This window comes from Mycotypha africana (assembly GCF_025528875.1).
Source record: "Mycotypha africana strain NRRL 2978 chromosome Unknown BDF20scaffold_4, whole genome shotgun sequence".
NCBI lineage: Eukaryota > Fungi > Mucoromycota > Mucoromycetes > Mucorales > Mycotyphaceae > Mycotypha > Mycotypha africana.
The window spans coordinates 21967-37241 of record NW_026515728.1 but is presented as its reverse complement, the minus strand read 5'-3'; the positions used below and the strand labels follow the sequence as shown (position 1 = coordinate 37241).

General features: G+C 37.2%; 7 protein-coding genes across 7 annotated transcripts; 3 read left to right on the top strand and 4 right to left on the bottom strand.

The window, feature by feature from the left end:
• Window positions 1-136: 136 nt before the first annotated feature.
• Window positions 137-1195, top strand: BDF20DRAFT_817903 (galactose-1-phosphate uridylyltransferase; the record flags this gene model as incomplete). The annotated part of the gene is made up of 1 exon (XM_053077299.1): window positions 137-1195. The coding sequence occupies one exon, from the start codon at window positions 137-139 to the stop codon at window positions 1193-1195; it is 1059 nt and encodes a 352-aa protein (XP_052936822.1).
• Window positions 1196-1733: 538 nt separating this feature from the next.
• On the top strand, window positions 1734-3052 carry BDF20DRAFT_861956 (uncharacterized protein). Its single transcript, XM_053080597.1, has one exon. The coding sequence runs from the start codon at window positions 1871-1873 to the stop codon at window positions 2990-2992; it is 1122 nt and encodes a 373-aa protein (XP_052936821.1). The 5' UTR covers window positions 1734-1870; the 3' UTR covers window positions 2993-3052.
• Window positions 3053-3116: 64 nt separating this feature from the next.
• On the bottom strand, window positions 3117-5164 carry BDF20DRAFT_411035 (RNA polymerase I-specific transcription initiation factor RRN3). Its single transcript, XM_053075397.1, has 2 exons — window positions 4779-5164; window positions 3117-4715 (listed from the first exon to the last, which is right to left on the bottom strand). The coding sequence occupies exons 1-2, from the start codon at window positions 4873-4875 to the stop codon at window positions 3241-3243; spliced, it is 1572 nt and encodes a 523-aa protein (XP_052936820.1). The 5' UTR covers window positions 4876-5164; the 3' UTR covers window positions 3117-3240.
• A 1043-nt stretch (window positions 5165-6207) lies between these two features.
• Window positions 6208-7463, bottom strand: BDF20DRAFT_861952 (phosphoribosylaminoimidazole-succinocarboxamide synthase). Its single transcript, XM_053080596.1, has 5 exons — window positions 7422-7463; window positions 7230-7353; window positions 6810-7155; window positions 6541-6744; window positions 6208-6473 (listed from the first exon to the last, which is right to left on the bottom strand). The coding sequence occupies exons 1-5, from the start codon at window positions 7439-7441 to the stop codon at window positions 6268-6270; spliced, it is 900 nt and encodes a 299-aa protein (XP_052936819.1). The 5' UTR covers window positions 7442-7463; the 3' UTR covers window positions 6208-6267.
• Window positions 7464-8844: 1381 nt separating this feature from the next.
• On the top strand, window positions 8845-10383 carry BDF20DRAFT_861950 (uncharacterized protein). Its single transcript, XM_053080595.1, has 2 exons — window positions 8845-9511; window positions 9579-10383. Exons 1-2 carry the CDS (start codon window positions 9071-9073, stop codon window positions 10341-10343), a joined length of 1206 nt encoding a protein of 401 aa, XP_052936818.1. The 5' UTR covers window positions 8845-9070; the 3' UTR covers window positions 10344-10383.
• Window positions 10384-10845: 462 nt separating this feature from the next.
• Window positions 10846-12856, bottom strand: BDF20DRAFT_986641 (uncharacterized protein; the record flags this gene model as incomplete). Its single annotated transcript, XM_053085224.1, has 4 exons — window positions 11339-12856; window positions 11071-11156; window positions 10919-11026; window positions 10846-10880 (listed from the first exon to the last, which is right to left on the bottom strand). The coding sequence occupies exons 1-4, from the start codon at window positions 12589-12591 to the stop codon at window positions 10846-10848; spliced, it is 1482 nt and encodes a 493-aa protein (XP_052936817.1). The 5' UTR covers window positions 12592-12856.
• Window position 12857: 1 nt separating this feature from the next.
• Window positions 12858-14637, bottom strand: BDF20DRAFT_861947 (TLC domain-containing protein). Its single transcript, XM_053080594.1, has 5 exons — window positions 14403-14637; window positions 13987-14285; window positions 13617-13904; window positions 13186-13547; window positions 12858-13119 (listed from the first exon to the last, which is right to left on the bottom strand). The coding sequence occupies exons 1-5, from the start codon at window positions 14497-14499 to the stop codon at window positions 13095-13097; spliced, it is 1071 nt and encodes a 356-aa protein (XP_052936816.1). The 5' UTR covers window positions 14500-14637; the 3' UTR covers window positions 12858-13094.
• Window positions 14638-15275: the final 638 nt, after the last annotated feature.

Genomic DNA, 15275 nt, shown 5'->3' with positions numbered 1-15275 from the left:
ATTTTTCGTCGTTTAAACTTTTTTGCCAATCCGTTTTTAGAAATAAAAGAAAAAAACTAAATTCACTTTAAATTCAAATGGATTCAGGGTAAATCTATCGCATTTTTCCTTCTCCATACCAGCCTCATTTCGAAACATGTTCGACTTCAGCAACAACTCTCACCGTCGCTACAATCCTCTTACCAAGTCTTGGGTCCTTTGCTCTCCTCACCGTACCCAGAGACCCTGGCAAGGACAACAAGAATCACCCAACGTTGAGCAAAGACCTCAATATGACCCCAAGTGTTATCTTTGCCCAGGCAATGTTCGTGCCAACGGTGAACACAATCCCAAATATGACTCTACTTTCCGCTTCCCCAACGACTATGCTGCTGTCAAGGCCGATCAACCTGAACTTGAGGTCAACGATGACGACCTGCTCAAGGTCGAAGGTGTTCGCGGTGAATGCCATGTCATTTGCTTCTCTCCTCGTCACGATCTTACTTTAGCCGAGATGACTGTTGAAGAAATTGAAAAGGTCGTTGATATTTGGACAGAGAGCTATACCGAAATGAAGAAGAAGGATTATATCAACCATGTTCAAATTTTTGAAAATAAGGGTTCAGCTATGGGTTGTTCCAACCCTCATCCTCACGGTCAAATGTGGTGTACCGAACGTATTCCCGAGGAACCTAGTAAAGAATTGATTGCCTTGGAAGAGTATAGCAAGAAGCATAGTGGTAAGTGTCTGTTGTGTGACTACGCACAACGTGAAATGGCTGATCCTGAGCGTAAGCGTACCGTGTTTGAAAATGATACCTTTTTGGTGGTGGTTCCTTTTTGGGCTGTTTGGCCTTTTGAAATAATGGTGTTACCAAAGACTCACATTGGTTCTTTGCCTGAAATGAGCAGCAAGCAAAAGACTGATTTGGCCGACGCTGTTCGTCGTGTTACTTGCCGCTATGATAATTTGTTCCAAACCAGTTTTCCCTACTCTATGGGTATTCATCAAAAACCATTCAATGGTGAATATGATTACGCCCATCTTCATCTCCACTACTATCCTCCTCTCCTAAGAAGTGCCACTGTTCGTAAGTTTCTTGTTGGTTTTGAAATGTTAGGTGAGCCTCAACGTGATTTGACACCAGAACAAGCTGCTGCTCGTCTGAGAGACCTTTCCGAAGTCCACTACAAGACTCAGATCGAAAACAACTAGATAGTATTGCATTTTTGCTTTTTTATTTTATTTTATTTTATTTTTTTATTTTTTATTTTTTATTTTTTTTGTTTCTGTGATAGCATTTTCCTCCTTTTAATTTGAGTTCTTTTTTGTGATTTACCACTACTTGTCTTATTATTCCTATAAGCGTGTTTATTACATTTTGTACATAATCATCAATAAACGCTTGTTAATTTTGTCATACGGTAATTTATTACATTAAGTACTGTTTGATTTTCTGCAGTGAAAGTTCGAAAAAATGGCTTATGCTGGAATAGCACAATAAAATTTTACGAGGAGGAGTGTCTTATTAGCGAGAATACACGAATTCGATAATACACATAGGCAAAGTTACTCGCAAACTAACGTCCACACAGATTTTTAATAAGAATTTTAGCGTACACTAAGAAACAAAAATGTTTACAACTCTCTTAATTTCTAAGTTTCCGACTTTGTTTACATGAAAATACATTACTAAAATTCCATAGAGTTTGCCGGGTGCAAAAGTATTTCATTTTTGGCTTGGTAGATAGTACGTCATTTTAATTCGTTTGTTGCTGCGATATTCAGCAGAGAACAACATTCCTTTCCTATTCTAATATATTTTGCTGCTATTTAACAACCATTCATAGCTGTACAGCAAAAGCACATTATTGGATTATATATGCAGCGATGCCTGACACAGCGGTTTCAAGTAATAGAAGTAGCATTATGATGGATCCATCTGAGGATTTCACGGGACAGTTTATGTTGGAGAATCAAGATGCCATCAATACACATATCCAACGACATCGTTGGGAACTTTTTTTCCGGCCAGAGTACACATTTGAGTCTTATATGCACGGCTCAACAAAGCCTTTGGCTAATACGGCTCGCCATCAGCGCAATATGGATTGTTTGGTTAATGGTGCAAGGTTGTCCTCCTTGCCGCCTTCACAGCAAAACCTCGAATCTAAAATGAATGCGCCCCGCAGCAGACCATCACCTTATAATTTAAGTAGTCGACCAAGTTTTGACGGCACCGCTTCATTTAGTACAGCTTCTTCTTCACTACCAACTACAGAAGCAGGCATACCAACGTTACCAAATTTGGCTGTCAATTCTGCTTTTCTGAACAGCAGCAGCGGGAACTGTTCTTCTTCTACAATGACAAGCTCAGAATGCGATAAAGCCTTTGTTAGAGAACGATTAGAGTTGCTGAAAAAAGTTAGAATGCAAGGAAAAGATAATGATAATAGAAAGAGGAATAGTTTAACGGCTTCTGACGAAGAGCGACCATGCATTCTCGCTGACGAAATGAATAATCGTAGACAGAGTTTTATTTTTGATACCACAGCACGATGGAAACAGCAATTCACAATAGCAGCAAAACAAATACGAAGCGAAGTAGGGAAAGGTGATGACTCAATAAGCGCCATCTCAGATAAGGGAACGATCAATAAGTTGGAAAAAAGCGAACAGCAATTGACAGAAATGAGAGGAGCGGACGAAAAAATGCTGCATTCAAAGAGTAACAGTTGCTTATCAATTTATTGCCGCCGTCCTTCTTTAATCTGTTTTATACTAGGCTTTTTTTGCCCATTATTCTGGTTATTTGGAGCTATACATTTCTCTTCTTGTGCAAATAGACAGAATGCTGCTAATAGACGAATGGATCATGTTTGGAGACGTAGATCACGCACTGCGTTTATTCTCACAATGATAGGTCTCATGGTCGCACTTATAGTTATTTTTGTATTGAAGCCCGAGACAGTGGGCTACAGACAGAGTCGCTCGCAAAATGATACCGACTAAAAATTATAAACGTGATGCTTATATCACTGACAAGACAATACATTATTTTGAATATAATTTTATTACAGACTTACATGGAGAGGGAAAAAGGAGATATATGCAAAATATTTCATTTTAAATTGTTGAAATACATAAATAAAGTGAATGGTAACGAGCATTTTTACAAATGATATATAGTAAATATATGAAAACATGAATGAGCAAAAGATGAAAAAATGTACAAGTGCAGAAGTATTCGACTTAAATGTTTACTGCAGAAAATGTACATTGGGATTAGGACTTATACTCATAGACATCATGCCTGCACTCACGTCTTCGTCTGAGCTTTCCTCCTCTTCACTGTCGGATTCTTCTTCGTCTTCGTCATCGGCTATCCATTCAAAATAGATATTGTCCACAAAAATACGACTGCTACCCAATTTGTAAGGATCAAAGGGGAAGAAAGACTGTACGGTTTGCAATAAATTTGCATTTCCGAGACCTGGTACAAAGATTTCACGATTCTTCTCTAAAATAGGGTATACATACATGAAATGAGTGTTTCGAGCTAATTTCGCAAATTGCTGTACGACGCCAGGAGAACAAAGTTTGAGAGGGTTGAATTTACTCATAACTAAACGAGGCAAGTTCCTTAAGCCGACACACCAATTACGAGGAGCTCCACTACCAAAGCCAGACTCAGGATGTGTGAGTTGGCGTTCTTCATAAGAAATGCTGGATATATCCTCTTCCATTTCCTCTTCAATCTCCAATTCATTTGTTACCACCAAATCTCTCCAGCGGAAGCAAAAAATATACATAACAGCTTGAATAACAGCATAAAAAACGTCATGTTTTGTACAGTCCAGGTTTTGGACTTGTGATTCATATTGCCACGCGTAACTTTCGCACCATGATGTTAATGCTGCTACAACGCGTTGAATAGTAGTTGAGTCTAAAAACTTGGCACGAGCGACGTACGATTGAATATAAGCAGAAGCAGCAACGCGAGTAACATTCGGTTTCATAGAATCGCTGATATGGTGAAGCAAATGATCGAGAAAATATTCGCTGTACACATTTACGTTCAAAGAACAAAAGAAGAACAATAGAAATTGTGTATACCTCGACTTGAGTGTTTTTAAAACAGCACGGTCAAAGATATCAACCAAGGCATAAAATATTTCATTTTGTACGGTAGCTTCACTGTCTTGAGCATGGCGAGCAAGAAACTCAAAACATAATGTCATCATTGCGTCTAATTTACGGACCATGTATTTGATTTCCTTAATATCATCTTTCGTGTCGGCTCCAATGTCTGCGTTTTCATCGGAATCGACGCTGGCATCGTCCGACAAATCTATGTCATCTTCTAATTCTGGTTCACTGTCTTCTGAGTCATAATTCTCATCAAACTGCAAGTTGTACACATCAAACTCAATATCTGCATCCACTTCATCCAATTCGATTTGAATTTGCGCATCGATCTGGACCATCTGATCCACAACCATACCAAGCACTTGTTTACGTAAAACTGGAACATAATCGGTTACTTGCAAAATGTTTTTGATGTAGGCGGCTTGCTCTGCTGAATTGAAACGTTTGTGGGGCATATGACGAACAAGGCTAACAAAAAGTGAATTGGAGGCTGTAGGGATGAGTTTCAGCACACATCTTAAAGCTTCATGATGCCGCTCGTAGGACATAGTACGAGTAATATTTGTGATTTGGGGTATATTAGAGCCTAAATTATATGACCTGATTAGTGCATATGTTATTCGAACATTGCAGTTATTCTGTCACTTACGATATCTGAAACCTGACACAATCGAATTCAGAACAGGTACAATATAGAATGCATGTGCAGATACAAGATTCTCCATGAAATCCAAATAAGTGTTCATAAAGTCACCGTTACGGAAGCTCCAGTCAATTTTCAGAGCAGCTTCAACAAGGCTTACGCAGGATTTGTCAAGAAGAGAAACATTTTGAGACAGGACAGTCAACCAAACATATAACTGCAAAGAAGACTGTGCTCCAGGGCTTGAATGATCTCTTGAAAGTGTTTCAACAAGTTCGTTGTAGCGAGAGGGATTTCCCTATTGTAACAAGGAGATATATCCACATGATTAGTATCATAATAGGATAAATTAAGCATATAAATAAGAAAATAAACGAAGGAAGAAGGGAGTGTAGAGATTCAAAAAGTAGAAGTGATCCATAGCAATTCCTCTAGTTTCATTTAATCATCATTAAGGAGATTGCTAGTATAATCCGTTTAGAAAAGCTTATTGTTCTTTCTTTTTTTATTAAGCCAAGATTTTAGTGCGTTCAATGAACTTCATAAAAATGAAATCCAACTACGTTATTCCTGATTATCCCATAAAAAAAGAATGAACCTTTATAGCTTCTTTCTTTCTTGTCATCTCTATGACAATCTTTTCCCTTTAATCCTTCAAACTTTCGAGAAAGTTCATGTATTATGGAATAATGAATGAATATATACTTTTTGGACCCGTTAAAAGTTTGTAAAGGACAATTACCCGAACGTATGAATACCGTTCCCCTATTTGCCAAAGTAAAACAAACTCGGCAAGAGGGTAAACATACGGGGACATGCCGCAGTAGTTGGTTGCAATTTTCCGACAACAGGGAAAAGAAGGAGTTGTTCCACATCCCATTGCCGCTTTTAAAATGGTTGATTCATATTGTGATATAAGCATCGCGGATTGTAGGTTGAGCAGAAAATAAACAGAGAAAAACACAGTAAAACTACTCTCATTTGAATTATAAAGAATAATTCAAAGAGAAGGAATAGTTTACCTGTTCTTTTTCTCGAAGAGCACCTTGAACATAAGTGCGCATCATGAGTTTCATGTTGTTTAACTTTTCTTTGCTGACGTTCTCATTTGTTTCTTCAATCTCGGCTAAAGGCGTTACTAAATCAGAAGTTTTTGCGAGTTGTTGAGTCGTCGAATTTATACGTCCTTTGACAGTGGTGGAAGTTAGGGTGGGTGATCGGACAGGCATCGTACTAAATGATCGATGAATGAAGGAAAAGAAATTTCTTGTATTTTCTTTGTTTTCTTTTTTTTTTTTGTTTTTTTTACTGATTAATAGCTGGCTTAACCGTCACATGTGGCTGTGTTCAAATAGCTACAGCGTGCATATGACGAAACTTCTTGCCTTTCTTGGAGATTAACAAAACCGTTAAGATACAATGTTAGCTAAAGTTACAAGCATTTATTTACATTTCATAGGTATTTCAGGATCGGAAGATTGTGGATGTATAGTGTTTACAATTGCACTTTTTTCCCTGTTAACATAAAAAATGCTTCTTTATACTTTGCCAAAGTATTTTCAATGACATCAGCTGGTAATTCAATACTAGTGGTCTTATCGAAGTGAATTGATTCCAGATAGTTGCGTAAAAATTGCTTGTCGAAACTATCTTGAACTCTGCCTTTTTCATATGCATTTGCTGGCCAGAAGCGAGAGGAATCTAAAGTATTTTTATAAGTGACCTTCTCACAAAAAATAGAATATGCTCTGAGATTCAATTTACTCACCAGGTGTCAAAACCTCGTCAATCAACGTCAAGTTGTTATCCTCATCTAAACCAAATTCGAATTTTGTATCGGCAATGATAATTCCTCTCTTAGAAGCATATTCACTTGCTTTACTATACAGAGCAATAGCAGACTGTGTAATCTTGTCAGCAATTGCTTTATCTCCTAATATATCAACCATTTTTGAAGGATGTATATTTTCATCTACATTCATACAATACGATTAATCTATCTTGCACTGGGCTATAATTTTTGTGGTCATTCCTTACCATGGTCTCCAATTTCAGCCTTGGTGCTAGGGGTGAAAAGCACTTCAGGAAGCTTTTCACTCTCCACTAAGCCTGTTTCAAGGGGTATATCGCAAATTGTTCCTTTCTTTTTATATTCGGCCCAACCAGAACCGGTGATATAACCACGTACAATTGCTTCAATTGGAACGACACGCATCTTCTTCACTAAAAGAGAGCGTCCCTCTAATTGATCTCTGTATTTTTGAACAATTTCAGGCATCTGGTCAAAATCAGCCGTTATCAAATGGTTGGGGATGATATCCTTCAAAAGATCGAACCAAAACAATGAAATCTGTGTCAAAATTTTGCCTTTTCCTGGGATAGGCTATGTAGAAATAAGCCAAGAAGCTGGTTAAAACATATTGCTATCTGCTCAGTTAGTATTGAAGTTCTATTTACATTCTTCATAATGACATCGAAAGCACTAATACGATCCGTGGCGACAAAAAGAAGAGATTTCTCGTCTACTTCATATAAGTCTCGTACTTTTCCACGCGCAACAAGTTTAAGGTCAGGGCAATTACTATTTTTCAATAACAGGTTACAATTTTTCAAGAATGCTTTTATTAGGCCATTGAATATTGCAAATACCTGTTCAATAGAGCGGCCATTATAGTTATTATATTTGCTAAGATAAGTAATTGAAAGATGCTGAAATTTGGGTCTTCGATCTTTCTGAATCTTAAAAAGCGGGGAAAATCTTATCTGTGACTGAAAATGAGATGATGACTCTTCTAAGTGGCATTGAAATATTGATCATCGCAAAGACAGTTTAAACAAGGCAGTGAGAAAATAGAGGTATCTTGTAAATCTGTATCCAACGGTTTGATATAATTGTGGCATAAAGGATAACCGCGTATTACGCTTTGAAGTATTATTATTGATCAAGTACATAAATTGAATAAAATGTCTGCAAGGATAGTGGACAAATATGAAACTACCAATTATCAGGAAATGATTGAGGCAGCTGCTTATATCGTTATGCCCTGTTCATGATTGGTGACACTTTGCTTTATTCTAATGTTGGTTTGTGTTCACGAAGACAACTTCTACAATCCTGCTTTACGACAAGCTTATGGGCATTGACTAAAAATAAAGGAAAGTTATCGAGAAGACTAGCATCTTCTGTAAGTAAACAGATTTATTAATCTGACACGTTAACTTGCAAAAACAGAAGTAATCTTTATTTGATAGATGTTCAGGCATAATATAATGTGTTGTGGTAATCTATTAAGCTTATTGTTTCCGAGAGCTTTTAATACTGCCAACATGGCCGTACAAACGTGTTGCTTTTAGCTAGCTTCGAATGAAGAGCTTCTCATACATCTTTTACCTCAATGTATATACATAAGTACAAATGATTTAAATATCGAATTTGAGACTCATTTTGACCAAGTCTTCAATAATGTTAAGGAAGAAGGAGCAATTGATCTGTTTATGGCAGTCAAAAAGGAGCTTGACTAAAAATAACAACATTTGTCTGTTACAGACTTCCTTCTTTTTCGAAACACTGCAGTACAACAGATGTATGTTGTTGTGTTTTTTGAATAGGCTAAAAATACAATAATCGTATCACGACTCTGACAATCTTTTTTACCTTATGTCAGATACTACTAGTCGCGCAAATTCAATTGCAACTGGTTCGTAATTATATGCATATCCAGACTATGCAGTTCAGATCGTGTAGATGTACAAAGAACAATGATCATCTTGTCGAAAAATTGTAGATTCTATATTAAAGCTATAGTCGTCCTCTGTTTCATTTATTTAGCTCAAAAATTGCATCTTACAAAGCATTTGTCTGTGCACCAGCAATTTCTACTTGTGCACCTACTTATTTTAGCATTCAATTGTATAGTAGTGGGACCCAACTGCGTTATCCTGTTCCCCAAAGAATCCTTTAAGAATATGTGGCACCATACCACGCTTGTCCTACGCATTACAGCTTTGCTAAGAGTTTATATATATCCGCCCCTTTCTACTCCTTTTACGGAAATTCATTTCAAATTGAATTCTGGCTATTTCACTCCACAAAACGCTTAACTTACCTTTTTCCTCTGTGATATACATTCAACTCAATTGTAACAAAAAGACATTCATATTCTATTGAAAAGAAAAAGTAGAACAATCGTACCTTAGTTACAGTAACCCCACACCTTTCGTTTATATCGACTCTTTCTTATATCACGCTCCTTACAAAAATTGTCACATCGACTATACATTTGATCCTAATTAATAATATGTTCTTTTCACGCACAACCGGCTTACTTATTGCAACATCCATTGCGCTTTTGTCGCCATCACACGTTCACGCATATGGACAAATTGCTCAAGTAGTTGATGCCAACAACTTCTGCGTCTTTTTGCCTCCCAATGATTCTGTTGATAGAATTATTTCGGATACAGAATGGAACGCACAGGCATTCTGCATTGGCAAGACCCCATTAGCAAAGAATGCTGGTAAATTGAAGTCAGGATTCATTCAATCAGCGCACTTTGTTGCTACCGATCAATATGTTCAAGTCACTGGACAAATCGATCCAACCAAAGCTAGATTAGACTTGACAGACGAGGGTGGACAAATGGACATCAAAGCACCCAAAGGATCTTCTTGTGCCGGTTGGAAATACTATGTAAACTTGATTGAACCTGCTGGTCGTACCTACTGTATGCGCTGTTGTGTGAGTTTACCATTGTATTTGCCTAAACCATAATTTGAACACATATCACTAATACATAACTAAATAGAATGATGACCGAACTTGCAACCGTGGCATTTCCGAAAAGGGTTGTGCTCACATTATCCCAGGTGATTATAGTGGACCTTATGGCGATAAACCCAGCAGCTCCTCACCTGCAAATATTGCTGATGACAGTGATAAAAAAGACGAAAAATCAGCTGCACCTAAACCTATCAAGACCGTTGCCACGCATACAACTACCAAAACGAAGACCTCCACTAAAAAGTCTAGAACGATTACCGCGATTGCTGGCACCGGAATTGCAACAAATGCTATAACGTCTGGTACCGTAATCAACAACGCCAACGCAGACAAAGCTGACGCAGACAAAGCTGACGAAGGCAAAGCTAACGCAGGCAAAGCTGACGAAGGCAAAGCTGACGCAGACGAAACCAACGCAGAAAAAGCTACCAGTGATGACAATCCAAGCAGCAGCGGAAATAACCCTGTTACAGTTACGAACGATGCACCTATTGCTACTGAAACAATCAACGAAAGCGATTCTGCGAGACAGGAAAAACCGAAACAGGAAGAACACAACAGCAATGAGGACGTTACTACAATAATTGATGCCGCTACTCCTACTGTGCAAATTGCTCCGCCTTCCGGCACGTCTGTTATTAATCCTAGTATTGCTCCAGTTAAAGGAGAGTTGCTGAGCGATGATGGTACCATTAAAGAGCAATCTGTTAATGCCGTTAATGCATTCCAGCCAGTGATTATAACAACTGCTACTATAATGATGACTATGGTCTTCTATTTAATTTTATAAATATAACAATAATTATAACGTCTAATAAACAAAACGAGAAAAATTGTAATTATGCTTGTATACCTTAGAGTAAGAGTTTCATTAGAGTCCCTAATCTCGATATATTGTTTGGCATGGTACAATATTCAGGAGTGGAAACCATTGGTACTTTTGACAACTCAAGATTATTGGACGATTTCATCGTGATTCAGATCTTATACTAACGCTTGAAGAATGACTCTATCATTAGATATGAAATAGTATTGCCAATACCTATATTTTCGCTTGGTTAATAGTTGCAGTTACTTTTCACTCTTTTTAAAAGCTAGACACCGCTTTACACCTAAAGCTAATTACAACTTCACCGAACAGTCAATGCGAACCTTCTTCCCGTCAATAATGAAATAGACATTTATTAAAGGGTAAGATGATCAAATCAGAAGCTACATAAACCCAGTAGGTCAACTAGCAAAAGCTATAACACAAATATATACTTCATTATGTAACGTCAAAAACAACCTTTTCATTCAGGCATAGTGCTGTCTTTTATGGTATAAGCTTTTATTCAAGAAATAAAATAATCACATACATCGTACCATTATGAAAATTATACCTAGTACTTCGTAATTGCTTCTTTCCTATACAGCTCCCTGCAAAATGAACAGAAGCCTCTACATCTCGAATGTTCAACAAAATTTTACAACCTAAGCTGTTAAAACGTTATGGAGCGATACACGCGTAGAAATACTTGCAGGTTTTTCATATATTGGCTCTTTAACGATTATTTTCTTCTGGTAAGTAGAAGGTAAACCGACACTAAATCGTATCTTCAACCTAAACAAGAAGTTTCAAAATAATTTTATTAATAGTAAAGCAGTAATGATATATTTGAATTAAAGAAAGATAAAAGATGAAATAACCAACTAGAAGCTTATTATAGAAGATTGTTTAAAAAGACAACGACTGCTAAAAGAATAGTATAAGTGTAGTAAGTGATCGATTTATCGGTAGCTGACGAAGCTTGCTGAGCTTGCGTTTGGGTTTGGGTTTGTGCTTGAGCTTGAGCTTCAGCATTACCACTTTGATCAGTAATAGAGTTTGCAGAGGCGGCACCTGCTTTTCTCAATGTATCTTCTTCGTAATGATCATCATCGTCGTCATCGTCGTCGTCGTTATCATCGTGGTGGTCGTGATGGTCGTTGTGGTCGTCGTCATCTTCGTCACCTTTATGAGGGTCCTTATCACCAAGACATTCAGCTGCTGTCATTAAATCATATCCTTTATTCTGGAGAAAGTTGATAATCTCGTCAACTTGATTAATGGAAGTTTTATACAGATCATGTTGCAAACTGATATATCCAGGATCTTTATGAGCATTCAACCCACTATCACCACCATTAGCAATTTTCTCAATTGATTTTTGAATACGTGATGCGCCATCGTGAAGCATATGCACGTTGTAGTCTGTAGGGTCAACATTCCACATAAGCGTCTTGTAGCCGAGTTTTTTGAAAATAGCTTTGACACGAGTATCTGCTTCGCCATAAGGAGGGCGAATATAGGTAGGTCGAATACCAGTAGCTGCCATAATAACTTCTTCAGTAGCCTTGATTTCATGAACAATATCTTCGTTTGACAAACTCATCAAGTGAGGATGAGAGTAGGTATGAGAAGCAATATGATGACCTGCGTCATAGGCACGCTTTATAATATCGGGATATTTGGCAGCATGAGCACCCATGACACAGAAAGTAGCCTTGATTTGTGCCTTGTCCAAAATATCCAATAGATTATTCGTAAAGTTCGAAGGCCCATCATCAAATGTTAAAGCCCAGTGTTTGGCTGTAGGGCAACCGTAAATATCGTCAGGTGTAGCTGGATTACCGCAAGTCTCAAAGCATTTTTCATTATCGGTACCATCACATTTAGCATTCTTACAGATACCAGATCCAATAGGACGAACCTTTCCAGGTATATCCGAAAGATCCAAATCCTTCAACCAAGCTTCGTTTCTGGGCGTAACGACCTCTGGCTTATCAGACTCTCCCCCCTCTTCTTCCTCCTCCTTATCATCATCGTATTCATCGTATTCATCGTGGTAGTCATCATCATCATCGTCGTTATCGTCGTCATAATCATCATCATCATCGTCGTGGTCATGCCTGTGCTTTTTATGCTTGTGTTTCTTTTTGGCTGCTGCCAAATTTACCACACAGAGAATAATCAAAATTGTCAAGAAGAGAACTGGAAGTCTTTTTCGACAGAGCATATTGATGAATGTAGGATAATAAATAAAAGAGGCTTGAAGAGAGCATTTTCATTCTTCCCACTTCCTTTAGTATTTAACATATTCAAAAATCTCCTAACCATTAAAAAGATTGCCATCGAAACTCTCCTTCAGAATCTACGAGTAAGCATTACGAACATATTAAGAAATTGTCGTCAACATCAAAATACACACAACTTAAGGCAAGCTTAATTGATTCTAAATTAACCTCTGCCGCTTTAACCGTTCAAATCAGAAATGGACAAGCATCTGCTGTCAATAATATTTCCGATATATATTACACTATTGGAGTATCTGCAATAAAACTTGCAGCCCACATAAAAAAGATACAGAAAAAAAAAGTATTCGACGACAATTAAATTATTGTGATAAACATTAATTAAGATAAGGATTAGTTAACGCATCTGTGACAGATAACGTTAGACAATGATTGGTATCGGTTTTCTTTTAACTACGCTCTAGTCTACTTTTACAATATCAACACATTACTGCTTCAGTTTTGAATGATCACTAGAAAACGAAATATAACAATTATTTACACATTTTACTGGGATAAAAGAGACGTTTGAAACTTACCCTTCAATATTCTCAATAGAAATATCCACGCCCTCATCTTCGTCGTCAGAACGAACATCTTTGGCTTCGGGACTAGTCACCATACGTACGATGACTTTGAATATCATTATTGTCCAGAACAGAATAAGCAGATAGAGACCTATCATAAGCCCAAGAATAATATACTTGACAAAATGGGGGAACCAGTATCCATTCAGCGGATCTAATTTGAATATGGGTACATACAATTCCGGTTCCGTCAATGTTGACAATATGATCTTTCCGTAAAGATACACCCTAGTGTACATCCATGAAATAACCATAAAGCAAAATGCTGTATTACATATGACACCAGGGACTACATAATTCAAAGCTTTCGCAAACTATGATAGGCAGAATTTGGATTCAGACATGACATTCTTGCCACTCGTTGTCAGAAAATAGAAACTTACTGCTAAAAAGGCGTCAGGAAGATCCATGCAAACAAATACTGCATTACCGACTCTTGTAAAGTTACAACCATAACTCAAACTGACAAGTAGCAGTGTGTTGATATGATGCAGCACCAACTCTCTGTAATCCTTACGAGGTGCTTCTATTTGAAGAACATAAATTTGCTGTAACCAAAATGCAAATTGTATGAGGTAGTAGTATTTGAACGATTTGGTGTAATCTGTCACTGGATAATCTCTCCAAAAATAAGTTGAATCAAACCACCAAGGCGAATTGTACATAACATACTAGATAGGCAAAGCAAATTCATAAATAACTTTTGAGTAAAGCTATTCGGTATGAGACAAATGTGATTTTGAGTTTACTTACAATGCCAAAACTAAATGCAACAGTATAATAAATAAATGCCCATGACTGTTCTGCAAATCTTTGATGCTTTTTGATAGGAACATGAGTAATTCGAGCAAGCGGAAGTAAAATATAGTCCATAGTGGCGGCTCTGAGAGCGGTGAATACACATATATAGAAGAATAAGAACGTCAAATCCCACAAACTCTTCTCATAGCGACCATCGCTTCTGCGGTTGCTAATAAATATGAAATGCTTCGGTCCAGGTAAATTAAGGAAGTATCCAACGACGATGACGAGAATAATTTTCAGCGGAATCTCTATCCAAACGCGAATGACAAGGGAGGTGATTAGCAACCTCGAGCTGATTCATAGCCTGTCTCAGTTCGGTACAGAACTGTCAAAGAAAAGCAAGCAGGGTAAATTGACAAAGTTACCTATTTGTCGTTTTGCTAAATACTGTGCCAACTCTTTAAAAGTTGACTCCTTATTATTCACTTTCGGTACATGTTTCGGTGGGATCGTCTTGTTCATGTCTCTATTTGTGTGCTGCCAGTTGAGTAGTCAAAGTAGGCGCTACAGTTTCAAATAAGAAAGTAATAAAAAAAAGAAAAACAAAATTGTGATCGCAATTACAGTTCATTTTGACTCGTGAAACGTTTTAGATAATAGTACTAGACAATCTGAGTTTGAAATAGAAAAAAGAGACTTTTCAACATTTGAAGCATATGAAATAAACAAGCTAAGTCACAATTAATCCAAAATCGCTGAATTTCCTTGTCGACTATGACAGTTAAATTCTACTACTTACAAAATTAATCTCAATTGTTTTTTTTTAAAAAATCCTTATAACTAACCAAAGTAGAGATTTATTTTGATATATAATACTCTCAATCACTAACTTAGTGACTTCAGTAAAGCTGTCTATGTTTCTAAGTGAATACACTCGAACGTCAACTGTAACTTGATTAACAGTATTACATACTTCATTCATAGAATAGCTATTACCAATCATACTCGAAATATTTGATCCAGCCGAAGCAATTTTTAGCCGAAACAAAAACGCGGATATACATGATTCTAAGTGTCAACGTTTCATAAGAATTAAGAGAATTCGTATATGTTTTCCGGACTAGCATTTTTTTCGGGATTTAAAATAGTGATTATGGTGACAGAAATAAAGGTCTGTAGACACGACTTTTTACAATGATCGTAGGCTTGATGGTTTCTGTAGGCCCATCACAACAAACATTTCTTTTTGCCAAGTCGTCCGAATCAGTAGCATGGACAATGAGTTTGAGGTTTTGACA

Bases quoted from the DNA above. Each gene is read 5' to 3' on its own strand.
- BDF20DRAFT_861947 (XM_053080594.1), bottom strand. From the start codon at position 14,499: ATGAACAAGACGATCCCACCGAAACATGTACCGAAAGTGAATAATAAG. The intron at 14,286-14,402 runs GTAACTTTGTCA...GCGTTTGGATAG, and splicing joins TTTAGCAAAACGACAAATAG to AGATTCCGCTGAAAATTATT. The intron at 13,905-13,986 runs GTAAGTAAACTC...TTGCCTATCTAG, and splicing joins TTGCATTTAGTTTTGGCATT to TATGTTATGTACAATTCGCC.
- BDF20DRAFT_861956 (XM_053080597.1), top strand. From the start codon at position 1,871: ATGCCTGACACAGCGGTTTCAAGTAATAGAAGTAGCATTATGATGGAT.
- BDF20DRAFT_861950 (XM_053080595.1), top strand. From the start codon at position 9,071: ATGTTCTTTTCACGCACAACCGGCTTACTTATTGCAACATCCATTGCG. The intron at 9,512-9,578 runs GTGAGTTTACCA...ATAACTAAATAG, and splicing joins CCTACTGTATGCGCTGTTGT to AATGATGACCGAACTTGCAA.
- BDF20DRAFT_861952 (XM_053080596.1), bottom strand. From the start codon at position 7,441: ATGGCCGCTCTATTGAACAG. The intron at 7,156-7,229 runs GTAAATAGAACT...ATTTCTACATAG, and splicing joins TCGATGTCATTATGAAGAAT to CCTATCCCAGGAAAAGGCAA. The intron at 6,474-6,540 runs GTGAGTAAATTG...AAAATACTTTAG, and splicing joins TGACGAGGTTTTGACACCTG to ATTCCTCTCGCTTCTGGCCA.
- BDF20DRAFT_411035 (XM_053075397.1), bottom strand. From the start codon at position 4,875: ATGAACACTTATTTGGATTTCATGGAGAATCTTGTATCTGCACATGCA. The intron at 4,716-4,778 runs GTAAGTGACAGA...CATATAATTTAG, and splicing joins TGTGTCAGGTTTCAGATATC to GCTCTAATATACCCCAAATC.